General features: G+C 60.0%; 1 protein-coding gene across 5 annotated transcripts in view; it reads right to left on the reverse strand.

Annotated features, from left to right (window-relative positions):
* Nucleotides 1-6,445: 6,445 nt before the first annotated feature.
* Nucleotides 6,446-13,667, reverse strand: part of SEPTIN9 (septin 9) — a 151,823-nt gene continuing 144,601 nt past the window's right edge. For all 5 annotated transcript variants that reach the window (XM_035025907.1, XM_035025909.1, XM_035025908.1 and 2 more), the window contains 4 exons: nucleotides 13,286-13,381; nucleotides 12,895-12,991; nucleotides 9,459-9,510; nucleotides 6,446-8,340 (listed from right to left, as the gene is read on the reverse strand). In XM_035025907.1, coding sequence (XP_034881798.1) covers nucleotides 8,205-8,340; nucleotides 9,459-9,510; nucleotides 12,895-12,991; nucleotides 13,286-13,381 — 381 coding nt within the window. In that variant the 3' untranslated portion in view covers nucleotides 6,446-8,204. The remainder of the gene's footprint in view (nucleotides 8,341-9,458; nucleotides 9,511-12,894; nucleotides 12,992-13,285; nucleotides 13,382-13,667) is intronic.

Consider the following 13,667-nt stretch of genomic DNA (forward strand, 5'->3'; position numbering starts at 1 on the left):
GTGATGATGGTGATGATTATGATAGTGATGATGATGATGGGGATGATAATGGTACTGATTATGGTGGTGATGATGGTGTTGACAGTGGTGAGAGTGATGATGATGATGGTGATAAAGATGGTGATAATGGTGATGATGGTGCTGATGGTGGTGATGATGGTGATGAAGACGATGGTGATGATGGTTGTCTTCATCTGCTTGGGCAGATATGACAAAATACCATGGGCTGGGTGGCTTAAACAACGCGAATTTATTCCTTACACTTCTGGAGACCAGGGAGTCTACAATCAAGGTGCTGACAGGCAGATTCTGCTCCTGGTGAGAGCTGGTTCTGTGGCTTGTAGACAGCTGCCTTCTCACTGCTCAAATGGCCTCTCCTCAGTGTGTGCACATGCAGAGAGAGGTACCTTGTCTCTTCTTATAAAGCATGAATCACATCCTGAAGAAACCTAATCCCCTGCCAAAGACCGCACCTCCAATTTCCATCACATTGGGGGTAGGCTCCGACATATGAACTTGGGAGGGACACCGATTGCAGTCCCAAACCAGTGGGCTCTCTTGACCCCGTGTGTTTCCCTGTATCATGTGCTATGGGGGCATGCGTGTTTGCTGGCGTGCTCACATGTGTGCACGCAGACCACACTCCCTGCTCTGAGACCACAGGCAGCCCGGCGCAATGAGACTGAATACGGCTGTGTTCCAGCCCCGCTCCTCCTGGGGGGTGGTGGCAGAGGAAGGGCTGTCCAAAGCAGCTCCCAGAGCACAAGGCACTCAGAGGAGGAACCCGGGGAGCCAGGCCTCCGCCACCACCCTGCTGCATGCCCTGTCTCCTCACCCGGGCAGTGGAGCCGGCAGCCCTGGATGTGCCTTCTCCAAAGGCATCACTTGAGTGGGAATCTCTGTAAACCTTGAAGTGCGGGACAAACATCAGGGCCCTCTGTTCCCAGAAAGGACTTTTCTCTCCCCTACCTACCCCCAGCTGCCCTGGGGAGCTGGAGCTCCAAACAGGACCCTGAGGAGGGGAGGTGGGGTCAGGTGGGGGGCTGTGCCTCGGCTGCCAAATAGACAGTGAAGACCCAAAGATGCCACTGAGCCCCTGTGATGACTGGCCCCCTTGAGTTAATCTGGTTGCAAATCCTGAGACTCAGCAACCCCCTCCCCAGGCCACGTCCACACCCCCCACAGCTCGCCAACTGGGGGGCACTGCTGGTCCTACCCCCCCCCCCCCCCCCCCAGCGTTCAAAGCCCTACTTGCAGCTGGCTGAAGGGCACAATTTTCTCTTCCCTTGGCAGAGACCCCCTTGCAGCCCCAGGGCCCCTTTCTCCAGCAGGAGATGCAGGTATGCACCCTTTTCTCTTTGCCATGCTAGAACATGCTGGAACCACATCTTCCACCGTGAGACCAGCCTGTCCCAGACCCAGTGGGCCTGAGACACAGACAGCCTTTTTAAAAATATTTATTTTTAAAACTGTAGTAAAATAGACATCACATAAAATTTACCATTTTAGCCTTTTTTAAATGTACAGTTCGGGGGCATTAAGCACATTCACACTGTTGTGCAGCCGCCGCCGCCGCCATCCACCTCCAGAACGTTCTCTTTTCCTAAACTGAAGCTCTGTCCCCAGAAACATTCACTCCCGTCCCCCTGCCCCAACTCCTGGCACGCAAGGACGTTCTGAGGGCGGGATGTCTGGGAGCCGCCGGGCCAGGGGCAGCCCCTGGGGCCGCGCATCCCCCAGCCCCCTCACAGGGCTCCAGGCAGGGTGCAGAGGCTGGTTCTGAGTGGTGCCCACCCTGGCCTGGCTGGTAAAGCCGCCCCTGGGGGTCTCCTGAGTGCTCCAGCTCCAGTCTCAGCTCTGCCTGCGTGGGTCCTCGGGGCCTCCCCCACGTGATCCCTCCATGTGGCTGTTTCTTTCAGGGGACTTGTATTTCTTCGTGGGACAGGCTCCAGTGAAGTCATAATCAGGGAGATGGAGGGGCCATGGCAGCTCTCCACGTGCCAGGACTGGCAGATCAGCCTGATGCTGGTGTCCCTGGCACCCGAGGAGGGGGAGGAGGGAAGAGGGAGGAGGGAAGAGGGAGGAGGGAGAGGAGGGAGGAGGGGCAGGAGGGGCAAGAGGGGGAAGAGGGGAGGGGAAGGAGGAAGGAGGGGGAGGAGGGAGAGGGCATTGTGGGAAACGGGCAACCGTTCCCTGGCACAACACTCTCCAAGTAATTAGTTTTTAAACCCGGCAGACAGTTCAAGACCCACTCACTCTGGGCAGCTTTAATCATTCATAGTCCCTCTTTATTCTCATTATTTACAGCCGACAGGAAGGAAGATGCTCTCTCCCTGGGCTCTGGGCATCCACTCAGCTGCACTCTTCTATCGGGATCCGCGGCTTGCCCGGGAAACGGCGGCTGAGAGGCGGCCCAGGACTCTCCAGGGACCTGCGGAGGGCTGGCCAGGGGCCCCGCCTGGAGGACTTGGGGCATCAGTGTCCTGGGGGGGGGGGCACCAGGCAGGGGTGCAGCGGGAGAGTGGCTGGGGCTCACACAGGCGGGAGAAAGGAGTGTGGTGGGGCCAGCCTTGCAGGGGTGCGGGGAGGGGCTTGGCTTGGGGTAGACTCAGCCCGGCTGGCCTCCCCACCCCCTCTGCCGCTTCCAGCCTCTGGCCTCCTGGTCCCCTCCAACTCCATGCTCCCCCCGACTCAGGCCTTCACACAAAGGAAGCCCCGTCTGATGCCTACCCCATCATGGGCCGGGTCCCCCATTATACAACCTTCCAGGCCTGGACCTTCTCCCTCGGCACTTACCTCGATGGACAATGACCACAGGGCTGTTCGTACCTTCCTGTCTCTCCTGAAGCTGAGGGACTGGTCAGGGTCACCTCGGCCCATGAGTGACCCAGGGCAGGGCCAGGGACCATTGCATCCACCCCTCCATTCCCCACCCACCCCCTCTAGCCTCTGGGGCGTCTCAATCTGTGATCGACGAGGGGTGACCTGCTGGGGTCTCCCTGGCGGACCCATTCAAGAGATGCCCAGCTGCCTACTTGAATCTACGTGGAAAAGCAGCTCAGAAATGAGCATTTCGGTAATAGGGTCACAGCAGTGTTCTGTGCAGTGAGCCCTGAGCTCCGTGACACCGTCACATGTGAGACTCTGATGGTTGGTGTGCATGACTTCACAAGGATGCTTCGCCCACCCACATGCCAAACCGCAGTAACGAGAGCCTCGATGGAACCGGGCAGGAGGAGGAAGGACGGGTCAACACAATCCTGGGGTCCCTCCTGGCTCTGGGTCTACACAGTCCCTTTCAGCGTGGGCTTCTGAACCATTTCCAGTAGCTTCTGCAACCAGGCACCTCTCTCATCTGTGAGGAGGACAGGGAAGGCTTGCACCCCTCCGGCCCTCTGGGCGCAGCCCACAGACGGGGGTGAAAACGTAGCAATCCTCACTTAGTAAGACAGGTGTACGGGATGGACTATCGTACCACCATTAAAATCCTGTTTTCCAAGAAAACACAATGAAGTGGGAAAACCCTCACTGAGAGGAAGTGAAAACGCGGGTTACAAAAGGATGTGCTCGATCTGCGCTCAGCTTTGGAAAGACAAACAACAAAGTTTGCCGATGCATTTAAAAGCGCTTCTTTATCTCCCATACAGTAGCCGGTTGACTGGCAATGGTGGGTTTCTGGGTTCGCTGTTAGGGTTGTTGTTTTCTGGCTTTTCTGTTTTTCACACTTTCTACAGGAAGCAGGTGTGACTAATACCATCAGAGAAAAGCCAGGGCATCTTACTTTCTGGAAAGGCCAGCGCCCTCAGAGTGGGGGCAGGGCTGGGGTCTACAGCCAGCCTGGATCAGCAGAGGGAACCACAGCCTCCCTGGGACTCTCCAAGGACAGGCTCCCAGGTTTGGGCTCCTCACGGTGACATTTTCATCAGTGACTGACCCATGTGCTGGCATTAGGCCAGCGTCCCTGACACAGCTGGGTCGGGTTCCCCGGGCCCCTCCTGCCTGGGCCTTGGGGCAGTGCACACATCTGGAAAGTGTTCTAGGCGCCAAGGCAGGAAACGCATCTGGTCTGCTGAGTCCCAATTTTCACTGTCCTAGACAGCCGAGCTGGGCCCAACCTACTTGGAGGGCTGTCCCTTCTCCTTCCTCAGGGGGAGGGGGAGAGCAGGGAGAAGGGAGAAGGGGAGGGCCAGGGACCTCTGCAAGGTGGTCCCTGAGACAGGATGCCTCCAAATCCCTCAGCTGTGCACACTGGGGTCTGGCCCAGAAGTCTGCATGGCTCTCACCCTCCCTCCTGCCCCCCAACTTCCTCTCCTCAGCACCCCTAAAACGGTATCAAGCAGGATACAAAGCAAAGCCCAGGAACCACGATGATAATGACGCCAGCCCCCACCAGAGTTGGCACTAGGGAGGAGGAGGGTGGGCTTTTCATTTCCTGGTGGGGTATTTTTTTTTTTCTGGCATTTTCCACATTCCACATTGTCTACTATGTCTGTTACTTTGGTAGTCAGAAAGTAGCATTTAACAATGAGGAGGGCACATCCATAAATATAGATCTGAAAGGAGACCCCCCCAGTCAGCTGATTTCCATCTGGCTTCTCCCCCAGGTGGAGGCCACCTGCCATGGATCCTCACCGGATGCAAGGACACACACAAGGCAGGGTCTGGAAAAGCACCCCACCCCAAATTGCCTGTTGTTGTAATCATTTTCCCGGCTTGTTCAAACCCTGCAGCCCAGAGCAGGGAAGGCATGAGCACAGGACACCTGGTCACCACAGCCCCTCGGGACATCCCACCCCCACACAGGTGTTCAGAGCCAGCATGACTCTATGGCTTGTCCTTGGGGCCTCCTGCTCACCCCCAGGATGTCTTGGCAACAGCCCAGCCCAGACCTCGCAGCTCCGTAGGAGCCCCTTGGGCCAAGGAGTCCACGACCAGGACCCTGAGCGGTGGGAGAAGGGTCAGGGTAGTGTGGGGTCTACATAGGGTGAGCAACTTGTCCGGCTCACCCAGGACCTTCCCAGTTTTAGGGCTGAAATCCCAGATCCCTGGAAACCCCACATGTGCAGGCAGACCGGAACAGTTGGTCACCCGGATCTACAGGGGATCTGCTTGCTTGGGTGGGGGACGAGCCCCCATCACCACAGGCATTCCCTGGTTGCCCTTGGATGGGCAGAGCTGGTGTCCTGGTCGCCGCGAGGCTGGCGCGTGAGGGACCAGCAGCGCCAGGGACAGGGAGACAGCCAGACACGGTAAGTAAGCCCCCGGGGGGAAGGAGCCAGATTCTAGAACGGAGATCAAGGCTCGGAGCCCGTGTGGGGCCCTGGAGAGGGTCAGGCCCAGAGAGAGCAGCTTCTGGACGTGGGTGTCCAGCAGGGGCGAAAATGGGGACAGTTTCAGTCTGGAGGAGGGAGGGGGAGCTTCAGAGCTGGAGGAGTCCTGAGATGATGACCCCGCAGCCCCCACCCCTGGGCTGACCCTGTCCTCCTCCTGTACCCCCAGCAGACGTCGGCAGCAGGGGGGCACCTCAGAATCCAGGAAGCAGATGGTCCACGTGGCCACTGCCCATTGATTCATTTGGACACGAAACCCATTTACTTTCTGCAGAACGAGCCAACCTGCCCGATGGAAGGGCTGGGGCGGCCCGAGGGGCTGCAGTAATCCTCCCCCAGCTGGTCCGTGGCAGAGCAAACCTTGAACCCTCACCATCTGAGCCCCGCTGCAGGGCCCTCTGCGGCCGCCTTATCCCTGAGACCCAGCGATGGGGGGGGGGGGGGGGGGGGTAGGGGATGCCCTGGGTTAAACAGCACCCACCCCCCAAATTCATGTCCTCTCAGAACCTCAGGACGTGGCCTTATTTGGAAACAGGGTCTTTGCAGATGTAAGTAAGGATGAGATGAGGCCACCCTGAAGATGGGCCCCAAATCCAAAGGGAGTGCCTTACAAGAGACCTGTTTCTCATCTGCAAGGACAGAGGGGGGCACAGTGCAGAAGGCCAGGGAAAGGACAGCCCGCCGGCACCTCGATCTCGGACTTGGGGCCTCCGGAAGCGGGAGGGAATGGATTTCTGTTGTGCGGTGGTGTGTCATGCACAGCAAAGGGCTCGGCCCCAAGCGCCCGCGGGGATGTGCAGACACACGAGCCCCCGGGAGCCTCCACTCGGGGCCACCGTCTCAGCTCCTGACCAGCTCCTGGGGTTCGATCTGGTAGGGCGAGATTCAAGAAGAGAAACTTTATTTCTGACAATACAGGAACGAAAGCCGCTTGCGGTGCCTCCGGGGGGAAGCCTTGCCCCTGGCTTTCCACGTACACGTGGGCTTCCGAAGCCCCCGAACGCAGCGCCCCGGCACGAGGTTCAGCAGCCCCCAGAATCGCGGCGACAGCGGCTTCCTCCCCAAGGAGAATCGCGCCTCTGGGGTCCCGGAGGGGAGCACGTCCCCCCGCCACGTTCGCGTTCGGACATTTATTTCAGGAAATACAGTTTCAACACTTTGTTATTTATACAAAAAGACGAATTTCTCAGGAGGCACAGAGCAAAAGGCCACTGTGGGACAGAAGCCAGTGAAAAGTCACGATCTGTCACGATCTGGCTACAGAGAAGGAAAGCGGGTCCGTCCCGCCCAGGGGGCTGCCCCGCGCCCTCACCTCTCCGCTGAAGCTGGAGGTGTCCTTCGAAATCTTGGTTTTGGCAAAAACGTGGCAAGTCGGCAAGTCAATGGTTTCGCTAAGGGGTCCTTCCTGTCTCCGGTGGGGAGTGAGCACGCAATGCAAGGACATCGTACACACACACGCACACGCACGCGCCCTGCACAGGCCTGTCTGCATCCCCTTCCTCCCGCTGCTTGCAGATAGACGTGCACCTCCCCTGTGTCTAATCTCAGAACCTGTGCCAGCCCCCTGGCTCTCCAGAAGGCAAGGAGAAGCACCCGCCGCCTGCCGTGCGCGGCTCGGACGGCCCCAGCTGCTCTCCCCATGGAGACACAGGGTGAGGGAGCGGGAGCGACCGGCCGAGCCCTGCTCGTAAAACCCCGGGCTGCAGCCCGATGAGGGGCCATGCACACCTGCCTCCTGACCTCTCCCTCTTTGCGGGGGGTCTTTACGATGGGCTCTGGGGTGCAGGAGCCCAGGCACATTTAGGGCAACAAAAAGCTCCCGGGGTCAAGGTCAGCAAGGCCTGGGCCAAGAAGGCTGAATGTGTACCTGGGGTGGAGCATCTTAGGCCAAAGAGATTTCTAAACAGACAGACAGACGGACAGAAACACACTCTCCCAGTCACATGGGACGGTGCAGGGCAGGCCCTGGGGTCACATGGGCGGCTCTGAACAGGCCCGGCCCCATACAGCACCCCCTTTCCCTGCACAGTCGCCTCTTCCTCCCTCAGCTCCTCCACCAGATTCACCTGTTTGGACCTTCCCCCAAAGCATGGGGGTGGGCTGGAGTGGGGTGCATTTTTTTCCTTCCTTTGCATGCTCAATCAAATCCTGGGGGGGGGGGGGGGGGGGGGCGATGGAGAGATGAAGACACACCTCCCTCTCTCTGACTTGTCCCCAGTTCCCAGTGCCGGTGGCGGGGACAGCGGGGACAGCGGGGGAGAGAAGGCTGGCTTGTGGACGGATGATAAAGGCACTTTCTGCTCCAGGACGGGTTCGCGGGCGGGCGGCAGGCGATGCACCTCCCGGTGTCTAAGCAATTGGCAACCTGCATCTCATGGAATTAACTATTCTCCCCAGGGGGGTGGCAAAGGTGGGGGCTCTCTGAGTTACGGGTCTAGGCCGTGTAGAGAGGGGGCAGGAAGGGGCTCCGGGGCGGCCAGGCCAGCTCCCCTGCACAAGCCTGCCTCACTCAGAGGCTGGGGCCGAGGGCGACCCAGAGCTGTGCCTGCAGTTGAGGGGGCAGTTGGGGGCTGGCACCGAAGCCGCGGGTCCCCTCCTGCCCCTCCTGGCCGTGGCCCAGCCTCTCGCAGACCTCGGGGACGGCCAGAGGGATGGCCTCCTGCCCGAGGCCCCGCCCGGTCCAGGCCCCACAGTCAGCGGCTAAGAATGCACATACTCAGGAGGGCACACGTGATCTTGTTACTTGGTGGCGTGTAAAGGGGCAGAGAACGATGACAAGTGAGAAAATTATATAAAATAAAATGGGGCATGTGGGTGGGCCTGGGGGTGGTGCTGGAAAGGACTGGGGGGCAGGGTCCCGGGGGCAGGGTGGGTCTACATCTCCTGGGCTTCGGGCCCCTTCTCCTCGACGCCGTTGGACATGGCATTGCTGCCTTCGTGCAGACGCTTCACCCGGTAGGCTTCGAAGTGGATGCTGCTGGTGATGTCCTTGATGTTCTGCATGTGCGTCCTGGGGGGACACAGGGAGGTCGCGGATGCTGATCCCGCTGGCTCGGACCCAGGACTCCCACTGCCTGCCCCCCTTGCACCCCATGCCCCCTGCTTGGCTTTCAGGGGGCCCCCGGGAGGGCTTGTAAGGCCCAGCGAGCTGGCCCAGGCCTGGGTATGGCAGGGGCGTGGGGCCGTCTCCATGGTGACCCAGACCTTCTCCGAACAGCTCTGTTCTAATGCACGTGTCCCCTCTGTCTGTGTCAAGCCTGTGGCCAGTGCAAGGGTAGGGGCTGGGTGCACAGAGGGGACAGCACCAGCATGTCCTTGCTGCCATCGAGAAGCACCAGGCCAGTGGCCAGTGGGGGACCAGCGGTCCTGGGGCTACGGCCTGAGCTGGAGTGCTAGGTGACCCTACCAGTCCTGTGCTCAAGTTCTCCCTCCCTCGCAGCCCAGCAGGGGAGACTGGAAAGGGGGGTGGGAAGGCCTTGTGGTGGGCATCTTTTGCAGCCAGGCTCTCCAACACGGTGGGGTCACTCCCACAGGCCACACTCCACTTCCTAACCTAGAGGCCCCAAGAGATGGCCTTGTCCCTCCACTGGACTTCACGCCTAGGATGCATCCGCCTGCTGACTGAGAAGCTGGGAGCCTCTGGTGCCATGAGGAGCCCCTACTGTCTCCAATTACCTGCCCAGGCCCAGGCACCTGGCACCCTCTCTAATGGCTTCAGGATGGCCACTCCTTGCCTGGGCTCAAGGAAAACCAAGGAGAAGCCTCAGCTAGGTCAGCGGTGGGGTCAGAAGACACTGGGATGGGAGTGGGGGACACCAGCCCCATGCCCAGCACAAAAGACCCCCTGGGGCCCTGACTCTAATGGACTCACGCTGCGGTGATCAGAACCCGACCCCTCCCCCAACCCCTTCCCATCCCCCTCCCATCGGGTTCTCTCCCACAGATTAAGAAGGCTCTTTGCTTCCTGCTGCATTTCCACGGAGGTGTTTTAGACAATGGGCTTCCGAGGTCTTCCTGGGGGAGGACGGGCCAGCTGCTGACCGGGACCGCTGCCTGCTCCCCCAGTGCCCACGCTTCTGATTTAGGGCCCTCTCGGGGCCAAGGCCGACCCCCACAGCCCTCTCTCACCTGATCAGGAGGTCCCGAAGGTAGGCAAACTCACAGTGGGTGGTGTTCTCAACTGAGGACAGGAGACAAAAGGAGCTTTAAGGTCACTTGAAGCCCCTCCCCCCAGGGGTTCTGGTGTCAAGAGGGCCCCGGGCAGGGGGGCTGGTGGGGGCAGGGGTCACCGCCCCACAGGGGAGCCCTGGGCACCCACAGGCACGTAGGCCTGACCAGGCGCCCACCCTCCGGAGGGGTCTGGTCTAATGGGGCCATCGCTGGGGGCCAGGGGGGTCTCCTGGGAAGAGCAGCATGTCCCAGGGGACCCTGAAAGCGGGGGTGGGCAGGGGCAATGAAACAAGGCAGGGACCGAAGGTGGCATTTCGAGAAGCTGTGCCCCGCTGGGCGTTCTCCCACACGTGTCACCATTTACATCGAGCTCAGGAACCCTACATTCCCGGCCACACACACACGTCCAAAGCACGGGCTGCAGGGCAGGGGTTAGCTCTGGGGACGTGGGAAGACGGGGCAGGCAGGGGCCCCCAGGGGCCCCCAGGTCCCCTTGAGCGGCACCCTGGTGGTGGCTTGGGGCCGGAGCTGGTGGCAGTCTCCCTGTTCACTTTAAGGCTCTGCTGTGTGACTCGTGTGCATAATTGCCACGTACGTGCAGACCCTTTCACGGGCGGCAAGCGGCGCCGTCTGCACTGAGGCGGGCGGGCACAGAGGTCGAATGGAGAGGCGTCAGGTGCAGGACGCCTGCATATTTAACCCCCACACCCGAGACACCACTATGGCTCCTCTTCTGTGATCTCAGGGAGTCGGGGCTCAGAACGCAGGGAATGAGCCTGTCCCCCCCCACGCCCCCCCATAAGCTGGCAGGCAGGGCTGGCGAGAGAAAGCCCCAGTGCCTCCACCTTGCCGAGCCCTGGGGCGCTCCTGATTTTATTCCAGCTGCGGCTTGCCTGGGTTCCGCCCTCCACACCCCTGGTCCTCCTACATCCCCACCCGCACAGGCGGGGCCCACACTAGAACCTTCTGCGGACGGACTCTCACGTAGCATTGCTACCTGACGTGGAGAAGCGGTGAGAGCTGGCAGGAAGAACAGAGCCCTGCTGCTTTTCCTGGCCTGGGGTGACTTATCCCGGCCTCTCTGACCCTCAGTTTCCTCTTCTGTAAAGTGGGGCTCAAAAGTCACCCAACCTCTCAGGGACGCAAGAGGACTCGATGAGCTAGTTAACTGTGCTTTCTTACACCCCACCCTCCTCCTGAAGACGCCAGGTAGTTTCCGAGGAGGAGTAAACCATCTCAGGATGGCGCACACCAAGTGGGGGGAAAGATCAAAGAAGCAGGACCAGGGATGGAGGGGGGAGGCAAGAACGAGGCAAAAGCGTGTGTTAACCAGGCTCGCCAGGGCGAGCACAGAGCGGCCCGTCCTCTGGTCAGTTATGAGCGCAAAAGGCCCCGGAGATAAAGAGCCGCCAGTGTGGAGTTTAGCTATGCAGACGGGGGGCAGAGATTTCCTCCAGGTCCTCATGAAGGCTGCAGGAATGGGAGACCCGCCACCGTGCAACCGTCCCTACAGGAGCCGCGGGACTGTTTCTCACAACCACCGCAAGGTGAGCCTGTGGGCCAGAGCCGGCCGCCAGGGGGCAGCAGAGGCGCGTCCATCCCTGGGCTGCCCCCAACCCTCTCCGGCAGCCCTGCGTCCCCACGGGCCTTTCTTATCCCACACTTCTCCACCCTCAGGAACATGCGCCCGTGGAACAGTTCCTAAACAGCAACGTTTCAGGACGAGGCGGAGCCAAGGCAGACGAGCCCAGGTAAAGCCTGGTTGAGGACACACAGAGACACCCCTAGAGGAGGGGAGAGCTGGACAGGAGAGAGCCAGCAGACACTGGTTCAGAAAACACCGTCCTGCACCCACCCACCAGCACCTACGTGGGTGCCCCGAGGCGGGTCTGTGTACCGCTCCATGCCTCCCCCAGGCTTTAGCAGTGCAGGGGTGGGACCTTTGGGTGCCACAGCCTGGGCCTCTCTGCAAGAGGGTGCAGGGACAGCCGGGGGTGGGGGGTGGGGGGGTTAAGCATGCAGCGAGATAATGCATGTAAAGTGAGCCAGCATGGAGGGGGAGGGAGGGGGAGAGAGAGGGAGGGGAAGAGAGGGAGGGAGGGAGGGAGAGAGAGAGAGGGAGGGAGGGAGAGAGAGAGGGAGGGAGGGAGGGAGGGAGGGAGGGAGGGAGGGAGGGAGCTCACTGACCGGATTTCACGGTGATCACTTTCTTAGAGCATTTGCTGCCCCCAAAGCTCTAAGTCTTTGAGACATTCTGTCATTTTTACTAAACTCTTGGCACATAGTACCCATTTTAAGGATGGTGAAAACTGAGGCCCTGGGGGATTAAGGGACTTGCCCAATTTCACGGCCGGGGCAGCCGGGGGTGGGGGGTGTGGGGGCGTGGGGGCTGCTGAGCGCCTTCCAGATCTTGTCTATACTGGCCCTCAGCCATGGGATCGAAGACAGTGGCCCATTTCAAACTATCCCTTCTCCCTCCTCTGTTCTAAAGAGGGAGGACGAAACAGAGTGGAGGGTGAAGAAACGCCCAGGTGCAGCCCACCTCGGGCGCCACCACCCAAGGGGGTTCAACTGTGTCCCCCAAACCATGTCCACCTGCCAACACCCTCGGGACTTGTGAATGGCAGCTTACTTGGAAAGAGTTTTTGAATTTATACTTAAGGTAAAGAGCATAAGAGGGGATGACCCTGGATTTCGGGTGGATGCTAAGCCAACGACAAATGTCCTTGTGAGGAAAAGACAGACACAGTCAGAAGGCTGAAGGTGGAGTGGGGATTGGGGACAAGCCAAGGGACGCCGAGGATGGCTGACAGCCACCAGGAGAGAGGCCTGGAACACATTCTCCCTCTGGGCCTCTGAAAGGAACGAACCCTGCTGACACCTTGACTTCTGGCCTCCAGAGTTATGAGAAGAAATTTGTTTCAAGCTGCCCAAGTCTGTGCTAATTTGTCACAGCAGTCCCAAGACACCAAGATGTGGGGGTCCCGGGAACTTGTGCAAGGGGCGGGCCGTCTGGTTCTCAGAGCTGGACAGAGCTATAGCCCAGCCCTGTCCTAGGCCCAGAGAGGTAGAGCAATTTGTCCAGGGTCACACAGCACGGCCATGAAACAGCAGGACCAGAACCCAGGACTTGGCAGGACCCCTCATGGGTCCTTCCTTTCCTCTCTGGCTACTTCCCTGCCCCCTAGGAGATCGGGGTGAAGGCACAGCTCCATCAGCTAACAGCTCTGGGCCCTGGACAAGCCACCTGCCCCCTCCCAGTGGCTGCGTGGGGCAATGCAACAGATGAGGTCGCAGGATCACCCAGCTGAGGCCTTGGTGCCCAAGCTCCAGGCCAGCAGAAGCAGCTTGAGTTTTCTGATCTGTCTGGAGGCCCCAACAGCTTGACGATTACCTTCGATGGTGCCCCATTTGGTTTTCCGTCCAAGGATCCTCTTCCCATTCACTTGGTACTCGTGGTCACTGCCTACCACGGCAAACGGGATCATCTCCTGGGGGAGGGACAGGAAGCACTGGTCACATGTGTGCAAAGGCCAGTCCGCTCTCTGGGCCCCGGGGAAGAGCTGTCCTGAGCCCGGGGCCCCCCGGAACGAAAACCCTTGGCCTGAGAGAGCCACATGTGACCACTTGGGCTCTGACCCCCTCCAGCCCAGAGAATACGTTCTCATAGCTCAGGGCCATCCCACCCATCTCCCCAGGCCCACTGGAGCGGGCTGGAAGACCCCGCCGTGTCCTCTAGCAGGAACTGGGGACCTCTGGGAATGGCATCTGGCCAATCCACTTACTCGGAACTTCTCATTCACCAGCCGGTCCTCCGAGTCCTCATCAAACTCCTTCTGGGGGTACACGTCGATGCCGTTGGACAGCAGGTCCGCGGTGATCTGGGGATCCAAAGGGGAGAGATGTGGGCGCCGTCCACACAGAAAGCTGGACTGGCCCACCGGGGTCTGCCTGCACTGTGACCTCCGGAAAGTGAGGGGGCCCAGCCTCGGGTCAAGGGCAGGCTCTACAGGGCTGGTGACCCTGATACTCCAGCTCTCGTGCCTCCTGAGTGGAGGAGAGGCAGCTGCAGGCCTGCCTGCCAGGAGACACATGCAGCCACCCGAGTCCTGAGCGAGTCCCGAGCGTCTCCCTGTCCTCCCTCCCTAGCCCATCACATCCCGGAGA

This window comes from Mirounga leonina, unplaced genomic scaffold (genome assembly GCF_011800145.1).
Source record: "Mirounga leonina isolate KUSES-001 unplaced genomic scaffold, KU_Mleo_1.0 Mir_197, whole genome shotgun sequence".
NCBI lineage: Eukaryota > Metazoa > Chordata > Mammalia > Carnivora > Phocidae > Mirounga > Mirounga leonina.